Consider the following 22,112-nt stretch of genomic DNA (forward strand, 5'->3'; position numbering starts at 1 on the left):
CAAGTGTCTGAGTGAATAAGTGGCCAAGTATACAAACGTGAAGAATGACAGATACTATTTCTCTCATTAATTAGAACACATAGCAACGAGAGAGAATACTGGGATGCAAACAGCAAATAATACATTGAAAGATTTCAATTACTAAGTAGTAACTCTAATATTTGCACAATCAATATCTTTAAAGTTTATGGCAAAGCTCCCTTAGGATTTGATGCTTTAAATGTCATGTAAACACACACACACACACATTTTAAATAAAGAAATTTCATTGCAATGGTTCCTATTTTGTGTGTGTGTGTGTGTGTTGTTTATTTAAATTAATCCTCACCCAAGGATATTTTTTCCTTTCATTTCTAGAGAGAGAGGAAGGGAGGGGGTGGGAAGGGATCAAGCCTGCACTGAGGTAAGTCCCTTGACCTGAATCAAACCCGTGACCCTTCAGTCCTCCAGCCAATGCTCTAATCACAGAGCCAAACCAGCTAGGGCTAATAAACATGTATATATTTGAACCAATTTTTTATGTACAGTATCTATACAATATTTTAAATTAGTAAATAAATAACTTTAGGAAATAACTGACATTAAAATAAATTTTAATCAAGAGTAAATACTGAATTATAAAAGACAATGTCAAAATTATAGATTACATATTTCATATCATTCATATTCATTTATATAAATACCTACCAAAAGTTTATTGTGAAACTATCATGGGTTGGAAAAATTAGTATTATTAAAATGTCCACAGTACCCAAAGCAATCTACAAATTCAATATAATCCCTGTTAAATTCCAATGGCATTTTTCACAGAAATAGAACAAACAATACTAAAATTTGTATGGAACCACAAAAGACTCCAAAGAGTCAAAGCAATATTGAGAAAGAACAAAAGCACAGGCATCATGCTCTCTGATTTCATACTATAAATAACAAAGCCATAGTAATCCAACAGTATGGTACTGGCATAAAAACAGACATATAAATAAATGAAACAGAACAGAACGCCCAGAAATAAACCTATGTATTATCAATTAATCACAACAAATGAGCCAAGAATATACAATGGGAAAAGGATAGTCTCTTTAATAAATGGTGCAGGAAAAATTGGATAGCCCCATACAAAATAATGAAACAGGACAACAATCTTACACCATACACAAAAATTAACAAAATTAACTCAAAATTGATTAAAGACTTGAATGTAAGACCTGAAACCATAAAACTCTGAGAAGAGAACATAGATGGAAAGTTCCTTGACACCAAATCAAAGGAACAAGAGCAAAAATAAACAAGTGGGACTACATCACATTAAAAACTACACAGCAAAAGAAACAACAAAATAAAAAGGCAATCTACTGAATAAAAATATTTGAAAATTATAAATCTGATAAGAGGTTGATATCCAAAATAGGTAGAGAACTCATATACAATTCAAAGCAGAAAACCAAACAATCCAATTATAAAAATGGGCACAGGATCCTTATAGAAATTTTCCTAAAGAAGACATACAGTTGGCCAGCAGGTACATGAAAGGATGTCCAACATCACAAATCATCAGGGAAATGCAAATAAAAAAACACAATGAGATACCACCTCATACCTGTTAGAATGGTTTTATCAAACAGACCAGAAATAGCTTAGCCAATGGGGCTCAACTGGTTGAGCGTCGACCCAGGCACCAAGAGGTTGCCAGTTTGATTCCCAGCGGGGCACATGCCTGGGTTTCACAATCAACCCCTAGTAGGGTACATGCGGGAGGCAGCCAATCAATAATTTTCTCTCATTGATGTTTCTCTCTCTTTCTCCCGCTCCTTTCCTCTCTCTATAAAAATAATCAATAAAAACATTTTTTTTTAAAAAGAAGTGTTGGCAAGGATGGAAAAAGTAGAAATCCTTATGCACTGCTAATGGAATGTAAATGGTGCAGCCACTGTGAAACACAGTATGGAGTTTCCTCAAAAAATTAAAAATAAAAGCAGATCATATAATCCAGCAATTCCATTTTTGGTTATTTATCAAAACAAAACAAAAATATTACCTCAAAAAGATGTATGCACCCCTATATTCACTGTAGCATAATTTACAATAGCCAAGATTTGGAAACAACCTAAGTGTCCATCAAATAGATGAATGGATAAAGAAAATGTGGTACATATATACAATGGAATAACCTTCAGCAATAAAAAAAGAATGAAATGTTGCCATTTGGATGGACCATGAAGTCATTAATGCCAATTGAAATAAGTCAGCCAAAGAAAAATATTGTATGACCTCATTGATATATGGAATCTAAAAAAACAAAATACCCACACAAAGCGAAACCCCAAGCTCCCAGATAAAGAGAACAGGTTAGTGGTTGTCAGAGGTGGGGATCGAGGTATGGGCAAAATGAGGGGAGGGAGTCAAAAGGTACAAACCTCTAGTTATAAAATAAACAAATCATGGGGATGTAATACAAAAGAAGTTTCAGGTAAAAGCAACATTACTAAGCACATTTTTAGTTTTGGAATTTCTTTGAATTTTTAGTACCGTTGTCCCCCCTTATCCATGATTTCACTTTTCACAATTTCAGCTTCCTGTGGTCAACTGTGGTCTGAAAATAGTAAATAGAACATTCCAGAAAGAAATAATTTCATTAGTTTTAAATTGTGCGCCATTCTGAGTAACATCATGAAATCTCATGCTATCCAGCTCCTTCCTACCCAGACATGAATCATCCCTTTGACCAGTGTATCCATGCCCTATACACTCTCTGCCAATTAGTCATTTAACAGCTGAGTTATCAGATTGTCATAGCATTGCAGTGCTTGAGTTCAAGTAATCCTTATTTTACTTAATAATGGATCCAAAGCATAAGAGTAGCAATGCTAAAAATTCAGCTATTCTAAAGAGAAGCCACAAAGTGGTTCCTTCAAAAAGGTGAAAGTTCTCAACTTATTAAGGAAAAAATTGTATGCTGAGTTTGCTAAGATCTATGGTAAGAATGAATCTTCTATCCATGTAATTGTGAAGAAGAAAAAAATCATCCTGCTAGTTTTGCCGTTGAGCCTCAAACTGAAAAAGTTACAGCTACAGCATGTGAAAAGTGCTTAGTTATGATAGAAAAGGCTTTAAATCTGTGGGTGGAAGACATGAACAAAACATATGTTCCAATTGACAGCAATGTGTTGCATCAGAAAGCACTGAACAAGACTTCAGCAAGTGATCCTGGAAACGACTGACACCGCTATTTACTGCAACTGCAAGTAAGGGATGGTTATGCAAATTCAGGCATAGGTTTAACATTCTACCATCTTAAAACATCACAAGAAGGGTGAGTTAGCACAATAAGATATTTGAGAGAGACTACAGTCATATAACTTTTATTACAGTACTACAGTACTAGAGGTGCACGAAATTCATACATTCAGGGGTAAGGAGGGGGGTCCCTCAGCCTGGCCTGCGCCCTCTCACAGTCTGGGAGCCCTCGGGTGATGTCCGATTGATAGCTTAGGCCCACTCCCTGCCATCAGTCAGACATCTTTAGCGCTGCAGGTGGAGGTGGGAGAGGCTCCCGCCACCGCTGCTGCACCCGGCTTCTGGCTGAGCGGCGCTCCTCCTGTGGGAGCGCACTGACCACCAGGGGGAAGCTCCTGCATTGAGTGTCTAGCTCCTGGTGGTCAGTGCATGTCACAGCGACTGGTCGTTCCGCTGTTCAGTCGATTTGCCTATTAGCCTTTTATTACATAGGATATTTCTATAATTGAGAAAGAGAAACATGGATCTCATTTACACTGGACCAGCAACCTGGGTCTGTATGTGCCCTGAGCAGGAATTGAACATGCCACCTTTTGGTGAATGGGACAGTGCTCCAACCAACTGAACCACACTGGACAGGCTGTGCCTAATATATATATATATATATATATATATATATATATATTTTTTTTTTTTTAAATCCTCACCCAAGGATATTTTTCCATTGATTTTTAGGGAGAGTGGAAGAGAGAGGGAAAGACAGAGAAAAACATTGATGTGAGAGAAACACATCAAGTGGTTGCCCCCTGCACGAGCCCCAACCAGGGCCTGGGCCAGGAAGGAGCCTGCAACCAAGGTACGGCGTGCCCTTGACAGGAATCGAACCTGGGACCCTTCAGTCCGCAGGCCAACACTCTATCCACTGAGCCAAACCAGTCATGGCTGTGCCTAATTTTTAAGTTAAACTTCATCATAGATATGCATGTATAAGCAAAAACATAGTGTACCTGTATATAGGGTTTGATACTATCTGTAGTTTCAGGCATCCACTGGGAATCTTGGAACATATTCCCTGTGGACAAGACGGGACCTACTGTACTCACAATGCTTCTTCATTAGTATGAAATAAATAGACTGAAGTTGTGCTATATAAACTAAAAATTGTCACAAAAAGGCACTTTTTATTGGGTTTTCACAATTTTTACCTAAATGTTATTAGATTAATTAAAAAGGTAAAGCTGTTCATACACACTCACACACACACACATATACACACATAAATCAAAACCCAAATGTACTACTACTAGTAGTCAGTAGTCCAAATGAGAGCTATTTCTAAATGATTTCACAATATATTAAATTAATCAAGTTTATTTATAATACACAAAATTAATGAATTTATCAGACACACAAGAAAAAAATAAAGTTTGTATTTCTTTAAATCCATTTTAATTACTAAATATATACAACTGTGTGCATATGACTAAGACAACAGGGATTTTAAAGTACTTATTACTTTGCCTGCCCAATAGAAGAGTCTATTATTTCCCTCTTACTTACCTTTCCCCTCATCCTAAGGCTATTTTCTCTCTATTTATCTAAGTACTAAAGTGATTACAAACCATTCAATATGGTGCAAAGTGAAGTTCTAATATAATAAATGAAGCTGGTTGCAATGATCATAAGAGTGGAAACAAATAAAGGTTTCTAAATCCATTAAATAAAATATCTGAATATAAAACATCCTATATAATAAAAGCCTAATATGCTAAGTGTCTGGTCGTCCAGTTGGCCATTCAACTAATCAAAACATAATATGCTAATGATATGCCAAGGCCACTCAACCACTCATTATGACGTGCACTGACCACCAGGGGGCAGACAGTCAACCGGTCGACCAGTCACTATGACGTACACTAACCACCAGGGGTCAGACGCTCCAACTGGTAGGTTAGCTTGCTGCTGGGGTCTGGCCAATCGGGACTGAGTGAGACAGGCCGGACACCATCTGGAGCCCTCCCGTGGTCCCTCCCTAGCCCCGATTGTGTACTGGTGGGGTCCCTCGGGCTGGCCTGCGCCCTCTTGCAATCTGGGCTGAGGGAACCCCCCCTCCCCAAGTGCTCGAATTTTGTGCACTGGGCCTCTAGTTTAAATATAATTTCAATGCAAAACAGATGTTGAGTTTTCAGAATTTTATGGAGTCTTCTGGGCTGGAGTGGGAGAATAAAAGATGAGGTGGGATGCCACTATTGTGTATTAGTATCTAAAACAATTTCTTACTACTCCCTTCCATCAATAACCTACCCCACACCCCACACAACAAACATGTTCATTTAAAGAAATTGGAAAAGTTCAAGAGTATCCACATGAAAATAAAAATTCCCTGCACCTGGCCAGTGTGGCTCAATTGGTTGAGTGTCCTCCTGTGCACCAGAAATGTTGTCCAGTGCTGGTTTGATTCCTGGTCAAGGGCACATGCCCAGGTTGTGGGCTCAATCACAGGTAGGAGGCGTGCATGAGGCAAATAATCGATGTGTTCTCACAGTGATATTTCTTTCTCTCTCCCTCTCCCTCCCTGTCTCTTCTTCTCTTTCTAAAAATCAAAATATTCTTTAAAATTTTTGAAAACATTAAGCAGTAATGATGAATTGATGGAGGCCTAGTATGGACTGTCTTGAAAACTAAAAACTCCTGGTGGGCCACTCTCTGCAGAGAAGCCATACTTTTGTGAGTTTTACTTCAAGGAACCCTATCAGGTTCTCATTGTGAAGAATGAAGAAAAACTCCCTAGCATTTCCAGCAGGGGGAGGGAGAAAGTAATCATTAAAAAACATGTCCATATTATAGGCCTGCCCTCCAAGAAAATTACTTTATTAGAACCTTATCTGACCTAGGGGAAGAGCAACTAGTTAACTCCAGCTCCCTTATAACTCTGAATGTCACATAGGGGACGGAGGGGTAGAGAAAAAAATAGGCTAAGAAACTCTTCTCAAAGTCACAGCCCTTAGAATCAAGGCCACTAAAACAGTGTGACTTAATCATAAGATTATATAATGCTTCCCCTTCCCAATCCCTTATCACCACATCAACAGGACTCCAATATAACAGTGGGTTACAATGGAGAGACCTGTAAGATACATACTCTATTTAAAAAGAAGTTTCTAAGGAATCCCAAAGACAACAAGGCAAGGCAAAAAACCCACCAAAATACTAAAGTAAATTGAAGCCTCTGACACTTACAGCCACGGCAAACATTAAACACAGCAAACTCCTAGCCAGATAAACCTCAGTTCCTATTAAGTGATACAACATTTCCAGCTTTCAACAAAAACGTGTAAGGCAAGCTAAATGTAAAACAAACAATACAATACAATAACAAAAAAACAAACCAGAGTCTGAAGAGACAAGGCAAACATCAGAACCAGACACACATATGGCAGAGATTTTGGAATTAAAAACAAGTATTTAAAATAATTATGATCAATATGCTAAGGCTCTAATGGAAAAGTGACAATCTGCAAGAGAAGGCTAATATAGGCAGAGATATGGAGACACTAAGAATCAAAAGGAAATACCAGGAATAAAAAAAACTATAACAGAAATAAAGAATGCCTTGATGGGATCATAAGAAGACTGCACATGGCCAAAGAAAGAACTGGTAAACTTAAAGATATGTTAATTAGAAACTTCACAAACTGAAGAACAATGAGAAAAAAGAATTGGGGGGGGGGGGGTTTGAAGGAAACAGAATATCCAAGAACTGTGAGACAATTACAAAAAGTGCAATATACAAATAATGGAAAGAGAGAAAAAAAACAGAAGCAGTAGTTGAGGAATGGCTGAGAATTTTCCAAAAAGTAATGATACCCTAACTAAACCACAGAACTAGGAAACTCCGAGAACACTAAATATGATAAATGTTAAAACACACACACACACACACACACACACACACACACACTACACCTAGGCACATCATATTCAAACTGCTGAAAATCAAAGACAAAATATCTTGAAAGAAACCAGAGGAAAAACACACCTTAATGATAGAAGAGAAAGGGTAACATTATACTGATGTCTCTTGAGAACCCTGCAAGCAAGAAGAGTAGAGTGAAATATTTAAAGTGTTGAAAGAAAAACATCCACCAACCTAGAATTTTGTGTCCACAGAATTATTTTTCAAAAGTGAAAGAGTAATAAAGACTTTCTGAGACAAAAACTAAGGGCATTTGCACAGTAGATTTGCCTTAAGGATGTCAGAAAAGGAATAAATGGACGTAAAAGAAAATATTTTATTTTTCATATTCTTAACTGATCTAGTAACTCAAGTTTCAAAATAATAGCAACAATGTATTTGGTGATTATAGCTTTTGAATAAATAAATGACAGCAACAGCATAAGGGAAGGAGTAAGAATTCCTGCACCACCTATGAAGGGACATTGTTGTTTGAAAGTAGACTTACATTAGCTGTAAATACATATTTCAAATTCCATAACAAACATAAAAAATTTAAAAAAAAATTGATATGCTAACAGAGAAAATTAAAACATAAAATACTCAATTAAAAACAAAGAATGCAGAATAACATGGGAAGACAAAGGAGGCAAAAAACAAGTGAAATAGACATTTAAATATATGATATTAATGCATCTGTATTGATAATCACTTTAAGTATGAGTGGATAAAAAAAACACCCAACTATGTGTGGATAAATATAAAGACAGATTAAAATTAAAGGGATGGTGAAAGATATATCATGCTAACACTAATCAAAAGGAAGTTGGGAGTTATTATATTAATTACAGACAAAGCAGAATTCCAAGAAAGGATATTATGAGGGATAAAGAGGAACACTACATAATGATAAAGAGGTCAATTCTTTACAAAGACATACAATTCTTAAGGTATATGCTCCTAACACAAAGCATCAAAATATGAGTCAAAATCTGATAGAACTGCAAGGAGAAATAAAGAAATATTATATGTAAAACTCTTTCAGTAAGTGACAGATCCACCAGGCAGAAAATCAGTAAAGATAGAGATGAACTGAATAGTACCATGAATCAATTGAATCCAGCTGACATTTATATAATACTTCAACAGCAGAAAATACATTCTTCTCATGCCCACTTGGAACATTCACCAAGATAGACCACATTCCAGGATGCAAAACACACCTTAACAAATTTAAGAGAATAAAAATCATATAAAGTATGCTCTTAGATCACAATGGAATTAAACTAGACGTCACTAACAAAAAGATAGCTGGAATATTCCAAAATATTTGGAGATTAAATAGCACACTTCTAAAATATTTTTAACTAAGTGAAAATGAAAATACAATTTATGAAAATTTTACAGGTAAAGCAGTATCTAGAGGGAAAGTTATAGCATTAAATACACACATTAGAAAATATCTAAAATCAATAACTTAAGCTTCCACCTTAAAGAAACTAGAGGAAGAAGAGCAATATAAGCTCAAAGCAAACAGTAATAATAAAAGTTAGAGCAGATATAAATTAAATGACAACAGGGAATCAATAGAAAAAAAATCAACCAGATCAAAAGCTGGATCTATGAAAAGATAAAAAAAATAGATAAAGCTCTAGTCAGCTTATCCAAGAAAAAAAAAAAAGGGAGAAGTCACAAATTTTAATATCAGTAGCTCTTGCTACTGAGCCCACAACATTAAAGAGATAATAAAGGAATATTATGAATAACTCTATGCCACAAATATGGTAACTTAGATGAAATAGACTAATTCTCAAAAAGACACAATCTGCCAAAACTCACACAAGGAGAAACAGATAATCTGACTAAGCCTATGACTATTAAAGTAAATGTATCATTGATTAATAACCTTCTAAAAAAGAAACCACCAGGACAAGATGATTTTACTGGTGACTTCTACCAAACATTTACGGAGGAAATAATACTAATCTATCTATATCTATAATAATAAAAGCATAATATGCTAATTAGACTGGACAGCTGAACGACCTTCCGGATGTCCTTCCGGATGACTTTCCAGATAAAGCCTCGGTGGCTGAAGTCCCTTGCCCAAATTTCGTGCATCAGGCCTTTAGTGCTCTATAATTCCTAACAGAAAATCCATTTCCTAACTCCCTATATGAGGCCAGCATTACTCAAATACCAAAAGCAAAGTCAGGAAAACTACAGACCGTTATCACTCATGAACATAGGTATAAAAATCCACAAAAAAATATTAGCAAATTGAAGCAAAAAATGTATAAAAACTGCTATGTAACAATGAAAAATGAGGGATGCACTGTGTCACTGTATGCCCCTACCCTGCTTCACTACCCCTTTGCTGAGCCATTGAGGCTAACTGTGAGAGCAGTGAATAAATATCTTAAGCCAAGCCAAAAATTCATTCATTCATTAATTCATTCATTCCAGGTATACAAGGATTATTTCAACATTCAAAAACTGATTGATGTAATCCATCACATCAACAGGCTAAAAAGAAAATCATATGAACATATTAATAGAGACAGAAAAAGCATTTGACAAAATCTAATATCCATGGATTACTAAAATATTGGCAAAATAATGTCTTATATCACCCCATCAAAGGTAATCTATAGATGGTAAATAAGCATACGAAAAGATGCTCAAGATCTTTCATCAATAGGGAAACCCAAACTAAAACAAATACGGTGCACATCTACTGGAATGGCCAAAACCTGGAAAACTGACAATACCAAGTGCTGATGAGGATGTGGAGCTCCCGGAACTCGCCTTCACTGTGGGTAGAAATGCAGTGGTACAGCCACTTTGGTAAACAGTTTGGCAGTTTCTTACAATGCTAAACATGTCTTACCATACGATCAAACAGTTGTTATACTAGGTATTTACCCAAATGAGTTGAAAAATTGTGTCCATACAAAAACCTGCACACAAACTTTTATAACATCTTTATTTATTGTTGCCAAAACCCAGAAGCAGCCAAAATGTCAACGGGTAAATGGATAAGTAAAATGGTACCGTGGTCGGAAAACTGCAGCTTGCGAGCCACATGCGGCTCTTTGGCCCCTTGAGTGTGGCTCTTCCACAAAATACCATGGCCTGGGCGAGTCTATTTTGGAGAAGTGGTGTTAGAAGTTTAAAAAATTTGGCTCTCAAAAGAAATTTCAATCGTTGTACTGTTGATATTTGGCTCTGTTGACTAATGAGTTTGCCAACCACTGAACTGGTACATCCATACAAAGTAACATTATTCAGCAAGAAAAAGAAATGAGCCATCAAGCCAGAAAAAACATGGAGAAACTTTAAATATATACAGAATGGGGCAAAAGTAGGTTTATAGTTGTTCGTATGGAAAATAATACAATAATTAATAAATAATAGTGTAAGAATAGAACTCTGTGTTTCATGTACCCACAACTATACTGCTAGTGAAAGAACCCAGTCTGAAAGGTTACATACTGTATGATTCCAACAATATGACATTCTGGAAAAGACAAAACTGTTTAGAAAGTAAAAAATCAGTACCTGCTAGGGTCTGGGAATGGAGGTAGTGAGAAGAGATAAATAGGTGAAACAAGGGAGGGTGGTGAAACTATTCTGAGTGACTCTGTAATAGTGGATACATGGCATTATGTATTATCAAAATCCATCCTATATAATAAAAGGCTAATATGCAAATCGACCAAAAGGCAGAACGACCGGTCACTATGATGCACACTGACCACCAAGGGGCAGATGCTCAACACAGGAGCTGCCCCCTGGTGGTCAGTGTGCTCCCACAGGGGGGGCACTGCTCAACCAGAGGTCGGGCTCATAGCTGGCGAGCACAGGGGCAGTGGCGGGAGCCTCTCCCTCCTCCGTGGTAGCACTAAGGATGTCTGACTGCCGAGCGGGCCTAAGCCGTCAGTTGGACATTCCCCGAGGACTCCTGGACTGCAAGAGGGAGCAGGCTGGGCTGAGGGACCCCCCAAGTGCACGATTTTTGTGCACCGGGTCTCTAGTCTAACTATAATAATAAATATGCTGCCAAAACTGGTTTGGCTCAGTGGATAGAGCGTCGGCCTGCGAACTGAAAGGTCCCAGGTTCGATTCTGGTCAAGGGCATGTATCTTGGTTGCGGGCACATCCCCCGTGGGGGGTGTGCAGGAGGCAGCTGATCGATGTTTCTCTCTCATCGATGTTTCTAGCTCTCTATCCCTCTCCCTTCCTCTCTGTAAAAAAATCAATAAAATATATTTAAAAAAAATAATAATAATAATAAATATGCTAATTAGACCAGACAGCCAAACGACCTTCCAGATGTCCTTCCGGATGTCCTTCCAGACGAAGCTGCTGCTGCGGGGGCTGCAGCAGAGGCAGTTAGGGGCGATAAGGCAGGCAGGTGAGCAGTTAAGGGGTGATTAGGCAGGCAGAGGAGTTAGGGGCAATCAGGCAAGCAGGAAGAGGAGGTTAGGGGCAATCAGGCAGTTAGGCGAGTGGTTAGGGGCGATCAGGCAGGCAAGCAGAGTGGTTAGGGGTGATCAGGAAGGCAGGAGAGTGGTTAGGGGCGATCAGGCAGGCAGGTAAGTGGTTAGGGGAGATCAAGCAGGCAGGCAGGCGAGCGATTAGGAGCCAGCAGTCCCGGATTGCAAGAGAGATGTCCGACAGCCAGTTTAGGCCCAATCCCCTAAACTGGTAGTCGGACATCCCCCGAGGGGTCCCAGATTGCGAGAGGGTGCAGGCCAGGCTGAGGAAACCCTCCCCCCCCAGTGCATGAATTTCGTGCACTGGGCCTCCAGTCTATACTAATAAAAGAGTAATATGCTAATTACACCAAGAGACCTTCCGGAGACCTTCCGGACGTCCTTCTGGACAAAGCCATGGTGGCAGGGCCGAGGCAGAGGCAGTTAGGGGCAATCAGGCTGGCAGGAGGGGCAGTTGGGGGCAATCAGGTGGGCAGTTAGGGGTGATCAAGCCGGAAAGCGGGGGGGCGGGGGAGACAATTGGGGTTGATCAGGCTGACAGGCAGGTGAGCGGTTAGGAGCCAGCGGTCCCGGATTGCGAGAGGGTGCAGGCCAGGCTGAGGGACACGCCCCCGTGCATGAATTTCGTGTACCTGGCCACTAGTATATATATATAAAAGCAAAGTGACTGGAACGACAGGTCGCTATGATGTACACTGTGGCTGGCCAACTGGCCTGATTTGGGGCAGGGCCAGCCAGCCAACCTCCCGCGGCCCCTCCCCCCCGGCCAGCCTGGCCCCGATCAGGCAGGCCAGCCGGACCCCACCCGTGCACGAATTTGTGCACTGGGCCTCTAGTAAAACTATATAACACAACAACTGAAACCTATTGGAAACTATGGACTTTAGTTAATAATAACATATACTAGTAAATATTACTCATCAATCAAAAACTATATATAATAATAATTCAAGATATCAATTAATATTAAAGGAAACTATGCAGGAAAGAGGCAGTATATGGGTACTCTATTCAATTTTTCTATAAACCTAAAACTGCTTTAAAAAATAGTCCACTAATTTTTTTTAAAAAAGGTAAGAATAAATACTATCACTAAGAGTACGTAACTGTCTGGAAACATTAGATATTACAATTGGATGAGAGGATAAGCAGTATTAATATAGAAAACAACTATCAGTTGAAAAATATAATAAGACCATTTATGATAGCAATAAAAAGTAAGAAACACAACTGGCAATAACATTAATAAAGTTGCATAATTTATGTGAAGAAAATATTAAAGCTCTACTTGGGTAAATAAGACTACATAATACCATGGGTTGATACCTTTTACTTGTAAGGGAAAAATCAATATTGGGAAATGTTCACTATTAAGCACAAACAAAAAATACCTACTCATTAAAAGCAATTAAAATGAAAATCCCAACATGTTTTTTTGGAGGATCTCTAGAAACATTTTGAGGTTTATTTGAAATAAGAAGTATCTATGCAGGTACCAACTCTGAATTATACATCATTCTAATTTTAAAAAGTAGGCCCTAGCTGGTTTTTCTCAGTGGTTAAAGCACCAGCCCACAGACCAAAGGGTCTGGGGTTCAAGTTCCGGTTAAGTGCATGTACCTTGGCTGCATGTTTGATCCTGGCCTTAGCTGGGCGGGTGCAGGAGACAACCAATCAATGTATCTCCTGTCAATGTTTATCTCTCTCTCCCCCTCTTCCCTTCCCTTCACTCTCTCTCTCTACAAAAAGAAAAAATATCCTCAGGTCAGGATTTAAAAACAAAACAAAACCAAAAGTAGTACAGTGCCTGGTACAAGGTTAAGTGCTTGAAAAGATAATGGGAAATACTCTGAAAAAAATAATTAAGAGCGGGAACTTGCCATATCTAACATTAAAATTTACAGTGAAGGTATGATAAGGATACAAACCAGTAGAATAACAAATAATCCAGATATAAAAGTATATAGGAATTTAGTATATATCAAAGGTGACAATTCAAATGCCTAAGGGAAAGATGAACTAGTTAATATGTTAGCCATTTGGAAAACAATAAAGCTAGATACATGAAACTAAATTATAGATGGAACAAAAAGTTAAAATATTAAAGTAGTGGAAGGCAATAAAATGTGTATTTTATAATCTAAACTTGAGAAGGTCTTTCTAAACATGAGATAAAAACCATTTATTTTTCTCGTCTGTCAACTGAAAAGTCCTTGAAACAATAACTAACTTAAAAGCGATGAGTAGGAGCTTAAATACCATTTCTCATTAAAACACAACCAGATGTCCTTGCAGAAATACTTTATTCCAGGTATGGGGCAGGAAATGTACAAGAGAAGCCTGAAACATTCTGTCTAACAGAAAGCAAGAAAGCTATCAAAAAAATTATATTAAGATCACAACCAAAGGACTTGGAAACCAGCTTGAATAGGCCTTCAATAGCCAAAGATACGACAATTGGATGGAACATCAAGTAGTACATAATAACTGCAATGGATTAAAACATCTCAAAATGTTTAAATTAATAATTTCATTTATAATGATACTGAAATAAAAAACCACCAACCAACCAAACCTCATGGTCACCTTTGTATAGTGTTAGTAAACAACTCATTATTTTGAAAATTGGTAAATAAGAGAAATAATAAAAAACCTACCTAACCTTTTCTCTAGAAACTATTCCTCAGAAAAATCAAAGTGTTGATAAAAGAACTTTTACATTTTAAAACACTTAATGAATTAATGGATCTATGCAATGATTCTAATGGCTGTTTATGTCACAAAAATAGAGACAAGATATTACATATCTCCTGATGGAAGTACCCATGTCATTTCTAAAATGTTGGTAGCATGGTACAGAGTGCAGAATCTCGGAGGGAAGGCAGGAGGGTGGATGGGTGGGAGGTAATCAACCAAAGACCTTGAATGCATAGCCCATGGACACAGACAATAGGGAGCTGAAGGCCTGGGATGGGGAGCGGGAGGACTGGGGCGGGCTGGAGGGGGTCAATGGGGAAAAAAGGCGACATATGTAATAGTTTCAACAATAAAGAATTATTAACAATAAAATGGTTGTTTATAAAAATCACACCAGAATCTGATCAAACATCTAGACCTAACTACCAACTGAGAGAAAATATAGGGCCAGAGTAACATGCCAAACAATACCAGCAAAATTCAGATTGTGATGCTCTACAGGACAAATGAACTACTTTTATCAATGAAAAACTGCAAGGAAAACAAGAGGGAGGGGGAGGTAATCTACAGATTAAAAGAGATTTAAAGGACTTCTCAACCAGAGGCAATCTTGTATACCAATTCAAACTCTAAATAAACAAAACAAATGGAGAAATGTAAATACTGACTGATATCTGAAGAACTCAATACAGAGTGTGCCAAAGGTAGGTTTACAGTTGTGAGTATGAGAAACAGTCATTAAGGGTTTTGCATGCTCACAACTGTAAGCCCATTTTGGCCCACCCTATATTGAAGGGATTAATATTCTTTTTCTGCAGAGGTGTAGATTATGTTTAAAGGGGAGGGGGGAGGGGGGAGGGGGTGTCTCCATTTTTTCAAGATACATGCCTGCAGATGAAAAACACAATCCTAGTATGCACTGATACCATGGTACAAGTGTGGGTGGCTCAATTAAACAATCTATATAATATACAGAAAAAAAGAATTACAAATACAAAAAGTCTATGTAAAGTATGATCGTACTACAGATACAATCATAAAAACAGGTTAAATGCATATTCAAAACCACTTTAATTCTATGAAAGCATTAAAGCATATGATTATTGCAACTTTAAATAGCAACACTAACCAACTGAGCTACTTGGCCAGGGTGATTTCTTAAAATACTCTAGACACTTCAAGTAAAGCAGCTATTATTAAACTTTTTAGTCAACAAATAGTATTAGTAGAGTACCTATTCCAAAAGCTACACACACAAAAAAGATATATGGTTGAATTAAATGAATGAAAAAAATAATCAGAAACAGCCTAGAGCACTAATTTTTAAGCAACCTTAAAAAAAATTTTTTTTAAGAGAGGAAGGAAGGGAGAGAAAGAAACATCGTTCAGTTGCCTTTCCTACACATTCTGACTAGGGATCAAACCTGCAACCTAGGTATGTGCCCTAACTGGGAATCAAACCCAAAACCTTTTGGTGCATGGGATGATGCTCCAACCAACTGAACCACACCAACTAGGACTAAAGAACCTTTTTGACAAACAGATTATACACTATGATCTAGCACATACACATATATCACCTAATAATAGACAAATATGCAAATTGACCATACCTCCGACACACCCACAAACCACGCCCACAAGCCACACCCGCCATCCAATCAGAGTGAGTATGCAAATTAACCCATCCAAGATGGCTACAGCCACAGAGAGCAAGGTTTCCCAGGCAACACAGGGAAACAAGCTTTCCGCCTGCCCTTGCCAGGCCTAAGCCTCCACTCAAGCTACAAAGTTTCAATTATAGAAGGTAAACGAATTCAAACAGAAATGGAGTCAGAATGGAGCTTGAAAGAGCAGGCCAGGGTTGCCACCGGCAACAGGGGAAGCAAAGCTTTCCGAACACCCTGGCAGGGCCCACCCGCTTAAGGCAACAAAGTTTCAATTATAACCCCAACACAAATGGCTGCCGCTGCAGAGGGAGCCCCAGGCTTGGCTCCGCTCCAGGCTACAAAGTTTCAATTGTAGAAGGAAAATAAATTCCAGATACCAGGGCCTCCGCTTGGGTTGCCAGGGGGCGTGGCTGGCCTGCAAACCACCACAGGCCCCTCGCTCAGGTCGCCCCACGCCCCAAGGGAACCCCACCCTGATCAGGGACACCCTTTCAGGGCAAACCAGCTGGCCCCCACCCCTGTACCAGGCCTCTATCCTATCTAATAAAGGAGTAATATGCTGATTGACCATCACTGCAACACACAATATAGCTGCCCCATGTGGTCAAAGATCCTGCCCCCATGTGGACACAATATATAACTAGAAACAATACTTACCCTTACTAACATGAATAGACTCTGATATATTTTATTCATTTTTTAATTGCAAAGGAATGAGGCAAAAACTCACTGGTAGAGACTGAACAAGATGATCTCATGACCCCACTTCTGGGTTGAGATTTTAAGATGAGAAACACTGTCCAAAAAAATTTTGCATACTGTTAACAATCCCTGGGCTATATTGATAGCCACAATCCTACAACAAATCTGTATATGAAGTTCACAGTGAAATACAAAGTCTAATATTATAAAGAGCAAATATAATTTTTAAAATTATCTGATTTCTGCTATCAGTTAGGAAAAGTGAAAGAGCATCTTTGATATCTAAAAGATGAGAGTATTATTTCATTAAGACAAGTACATTAGTCTTAGAACTCTAAAATGTGACATGGCAAAGGTTCTTGGCTGAGTATTGTTAAAGGAACTAAGATTTTGTTTTAATCAAATTTAAGACAAGCCATTTTTCCTAACAGATTATTAACTTTAAGTTTCAATATATAGAAATTCTTCAGTGTCCACTAACTTATAGTCACTTTAAAAAAACCTATCTCTCTTCATAGCCAAACAAAAAAATCAGATTCTCTCGTTGAAAACTAACACTGGGCTTCCAGTCAAGATGGCGATGTAGGTAAATGCAGTACTAGTAACCTCCCACAACCACATCAAAATTACAACTACACCACAGAACAACCATTTCAAAACCACCTGAAATCTACCTGAACAGAAATACTCATTTAAAAATATAGAGAATAGCCACATTGAGACTGGTAGGAGGGAAAGATATGCAGAATGGGCTGGTCCCCAACCCACCTGTGGTTAAAAAGTTGGAGGGATATCTCAGCAGCAGAGGTCCTTCCTGGGGAGCCAGGGGTCCCAGGCCCACACCTGGCCCTGCCGAGCCCAGGGTTCCAGTGCTGGGAAGAGAAGTCCCCATAACTTCTGGCTGTGAAAACCAGCAGAAAATGTGGCTGAGTGAGACAAAGTGCTGCTGGAGTCCTAGGCATTCTTTTTTTTTTTTTTTTTTAATGTTTTTATTGATGTCAGAGAGGAAGGGAGAGGGAGACATAGAAATATCAATGATGAAGGAGAACTACTGAAAGACTGCCTCTTAAACATCCTGCACTAGAGATCAAGGCTGCAACCCAGGAATATGCCCTGTCTGGGAATCAAACCTTGACCTCCTGATGCATAGGTCGACACTCAACCACCAAGCCACACTGGCTGGACATAAGGCATTCTTTAAAGGGTGCAGTCAGACATACTTGGACTCACTCCCTCTGAGCTCCAATGCTAGCAAAGCAGCTCAACTGCCACTGGGGACACACGGATAGGAACTGAACTGTCTGGCATCAGGTCAAGAGCTGGAGGGGTAGCTTTCTTCCAGACAGAAGTGCTGGCAAAGGCCGTTGTTCCTTTTCTGAGCCCTTCCCCCAAAGAACCCAAAGGCAGGCGCTATTTCTGAGTCTCCATCAACCTGATTAATTTAACAGTTAGCCCCACCCTGATGACTGCCTGAGACCCCACCCAACCCAACTTTTGGGCCCACCCAAGTCCTTCAGACTTTTCCTTACAAAAGGCCTGTCTTGGCTCGTGCTGCCAATTTTCCTAAAAGACTTTCCTAAAATCTCTCAAATAAGCAGCATAACTCTACCTTTTGCTAAGTAACCCCAGGCCTGGCACTAGCACCCTTGGTTCACAGCTTGACATCTTCCAGACACCTCCAAGCCCAGCTCAAGTAGTAGCCAGCTGCAGATCATTTTGAAGCTCATGTCCAGTGGCCCTGGGCAGGGCATAAGCAATGGCTGAGATTGGCCTCCACCTCCCAGGAGGCACTGATCCAATGTACCCAATAGACATCTTCAGACCATGCTGAAGCACCACCCACCACCTCCATGATCAACAAACTTGGTAGACTCATTGGGTACCTGAGACCTGCTAAAGTGAGTTCTGCTCTGTGGGGTCAGCCTGGGGGTAAATCACTCCCATTGATGTGCTAACAATAATCAAGGCACAACTACAAAAGGAGGGTGCACACAGCTCACATGGAGGGCACACTTGGAGGGCTGTGCCACAGGAACCTACAGGACACCTACTACATAAGGTCACTGTACCAAGACTAGGAGCCATAGCAGCTCTACCTACACAAAGACACAAACACAGAGAGGTAACCAAAATGAGGAGACAAAGAAATATGTCCCAAATGAAAGACCAGAACAAAACTCCAGAAAAAGAACTAAAGAAGATGGAAACATAGAATCTATCAGATGCAGAGTCAAGAGTTCAAAACACTGGTTATAAGGATGCTCAATGAAAGTAGGGGAACAGTAGATGAACTTAGTGAGAACTTCAACAAAGAGATAGGAAACAAAAATGGAGATAGAAAACACAAAAAAAGCACCCTTCAGAAGCGAAGAACACAATAACTGAAATGAAAAATACATTACAGAGAATCAATAGTAGAGTAGATGAATCAGAGAATCAAATAAATGATTTGGAATATGAGGAAGCAAAAAACACTGAATCAGAACAGCAAAAAGAAAAAGATTCCCCCCAAATGAGGATACTATAAGGAGCCTCTGGGACAACTTCACGTGTATCAACATTCACATCATGGGATGGCAGAAGGAGAAGAGAGAGGAGCAAGAAACTAAAAACCTATTTTTAAAAATGACAAGAAAACTTCCCTAACCTATAATAGAATAGAGATACAAGTCCAATAAGCACAGAGTCCAAAATAAGATGAACCCAAAGAGACCCATACCAAGACACATCATAATTAAAAAGGCAAAGGTTAAAGACAAAGAGAGAATCTTTTTTTTTAAAATATATTTTATTGATTTTTTACAGAGAGGAAGAGAGAGGGATAGAGAGTTAGAAACATCGATGAGAGAGAAACATCGATCAGCTGCCTCTTGCACACCCCCTACTTGGGGATGTGCACGCAACCAAGGTACATGCCCTTGACCGGAATCGAACCTGGGACCCTTGAGTCCACAGGCCGACACTTTATCCACTGAGCCAAACCGGTTTCGGCCAAAGAGAGAATCTTAAAAGCAGCAAAGAATAGCAGTTAGTTACCTACAAGGGAACTCCCATAAGACTGTCTGCTGATTTATCAACAGAAACTTTGCAGGGCAGAGGAATTGGCAAGAAATATTCAAAGTGATGAAAAGCAACCAAGATTACCCAGCAAAACTATCATTTAGGATCAAAGCACACATCAAGTGCTTCCTAGATATGAATCTAAAGCTAAAGGGATTCATCACCACCAAACTAGTGTGTAAGACATATTAAAGGGTCTCATTAAGAAAATGATTAAAAATAGGAATAATAAAATGGCAATAAATGCATATCTATTAACAATTAATAAATTTTATTTATTAATTTTAGAGAAAGAGAGGAATGGAAAGAGAGAGACACACAGGGAGAAAAACACCAATTTGTTGTTCCACTTATTTACTCACTCACTGGCTGCTTCTTGTATGTATCCTGACCAAAGACTGAACCTGCAACCTTGGTGTATCAAGACAACACTCTAACCAACTGAGCTACCTAGCCAGGACAACTATTACTTTAAATGCAAATCAAATGGATTAAATGCTCCAAAGACATAGGGTGACTGAATGGAAAAGAAAATATAACCCTTACATATGCTGTCTACAGGAGACTCACTTCAGTTGGAAAGACACAGACTGAAAGAAAAGGGATGGAAAAAGTTATTTCATGAAAATGGAAACAAACAAATATACAAAAAAAACAGCTGGGGTAGCAAAACTTACACCAGACAAAACAGACTTAAAGCAAAGACTATAAAAGAGGAAAAAAACGTTCAGCAATTCCACTTCTGGGTGTTTATTCAAAGAAACCCAAAATACTAAATCAAAGAGACATATATTTATATGTTTATTGTAACATTTTTTACAATAGCAAAAATATGGAAGCAACTTAAGTGTCCATCAATAGACAAACAGATAAAGAAGTGGTGCATATATACAGGGTGGGCCAAAAGTAGCTTTATGGTTGTTCATATGGAAAATAATTAATAAATAAAAATATAAGAATAAATTGTTTTGCATACTCACAACTGTAACCCTACTTTTGCCCCACCCTTTATAATGGAATATGATTCAGCCATAAAAAAGAATGAAATCTTGCCATCCACAACATGGATCCATAACAAGAGGGTATTGTGCTGAGTGAAATAAGTCAGACAAAGAAAGACAAATGCCAGATGACTTCACTTACATGTGGAATCTAAAAAACAAAATAAACAAGCAGAACAGAAACAGACTCATAGATATAGAGGACATTTTGAGTGTTGTCAAAGTGGAGGGAGCTTAGGGGATGGGTGAAAAAGGTAAAGGGATTTAGAAGTACAAATTGGTATAGAATAGACACAGGGAAATAAAATACAGCACAGGGAATATAGTCAATAATATTATAGTAACTATATCAGATGGGTACTACATTTATTAGGGTGATCACTTCATAAATTATATAAGTGTCTAATCATGGAGTTGTAAATCTGAAACTAATATTGTACATCAACTATAATTTAAAAATAAAATATATAATGAAATGAAATGAATTAAAAAACAAAAGCAAACAAACATACTAATGACTTTCTGCAAATTACTTTGTTAGAACCTTGGAAATAACATGACTCACATCTGGTATTAACATATGTCAGATGCTAGGACAAAAAAAGCAAAACAAAACAAAAAAACTAATATTGAAACACATTCCCTAACAGCCTACCATTGAAGCTCTTTCCGACATTTATATAAATTTCTTAGCTTAGGTGCCACCGGATCTACATAAGCATCACTCTTAAATTAACATAAAATATTTTTGCTAAAAATGGTTTAAAAAGAAAATTTTCATAAACTATAGATGACAGAAATTGAATGTAAAAGCATTCTAAAACAAAGAACATTTATGTATATCAAATAAAATTGCCATTTACTTTTTACAAGACTGCCACAGACACATGAAGTTGTGTCCAGGTTTTCTCACTGAATCCCCATGTTGACTAGATGCACTGAATGGAGAAGGCTGAGAACTGTTAGGCTGGCTCTGCACTTGTACAGCTGGTGAAGGCGTCATAGGAGTGTTCTGTGGAAAAGCACAACCGCATGATTTGTGAGATGACATTAGAAAACATTCATATTTTATAGTATAAGCTTCTAAGTTTGATTATGTTGGTAGTTGTGCACTTCTAACATGAAATTTACATTTGTAGTTTTAATGACTATCTTTTAAAAGTATTTTTTTAATTTAAAAAATGATTTAAGAAGATAGCTATTTTTACAGAAATATTTAGGAAGTCAGATTCCTTTATTTCACTTGACTACAGAGGCAAGGTCACATTGTTGTTATTGTTATAGAATATAC

General features: G+C 38.3%; 1 protein-coding gene across 1 annotated transcript in view; it reads right to left on the minus strand.

Moving 5' to 3' along the window:
* ARID2 (AT-rich interaction domain 2) overlaps window positions 1-22,112 on the minus strand; it is a 189,155-nt gene that overhangs the window by 19,666 nt on the left and 147,377 nt on the right. The window contains exon 16 of the mRNA XM_054719141.1: window positions 21,685-21,833. Coding sequence (XP_054575116.1) covers window positions 21,685-21,833 — 149 coding nt within the window. The remainder of the gene's footprint in view (window positions 1-21,684; window positions 21,834-22,112) is intronic.

Source organism: Eptesicus fuscus, chromosome 7 (assembly GCF_027574615.1).
Source record: "Eptesicus fuscus isolate TK198812 chromosome 7, DD_ASM_mEF_20220401, whole genome shotgun sequence".
NCBI classification, from domain to species: Eukaryota; Metazoa; Chordata; class Mammalia; order Chiroptera; family Vespertilionidae; genus Eptesicus; species Eptesicus fuscus.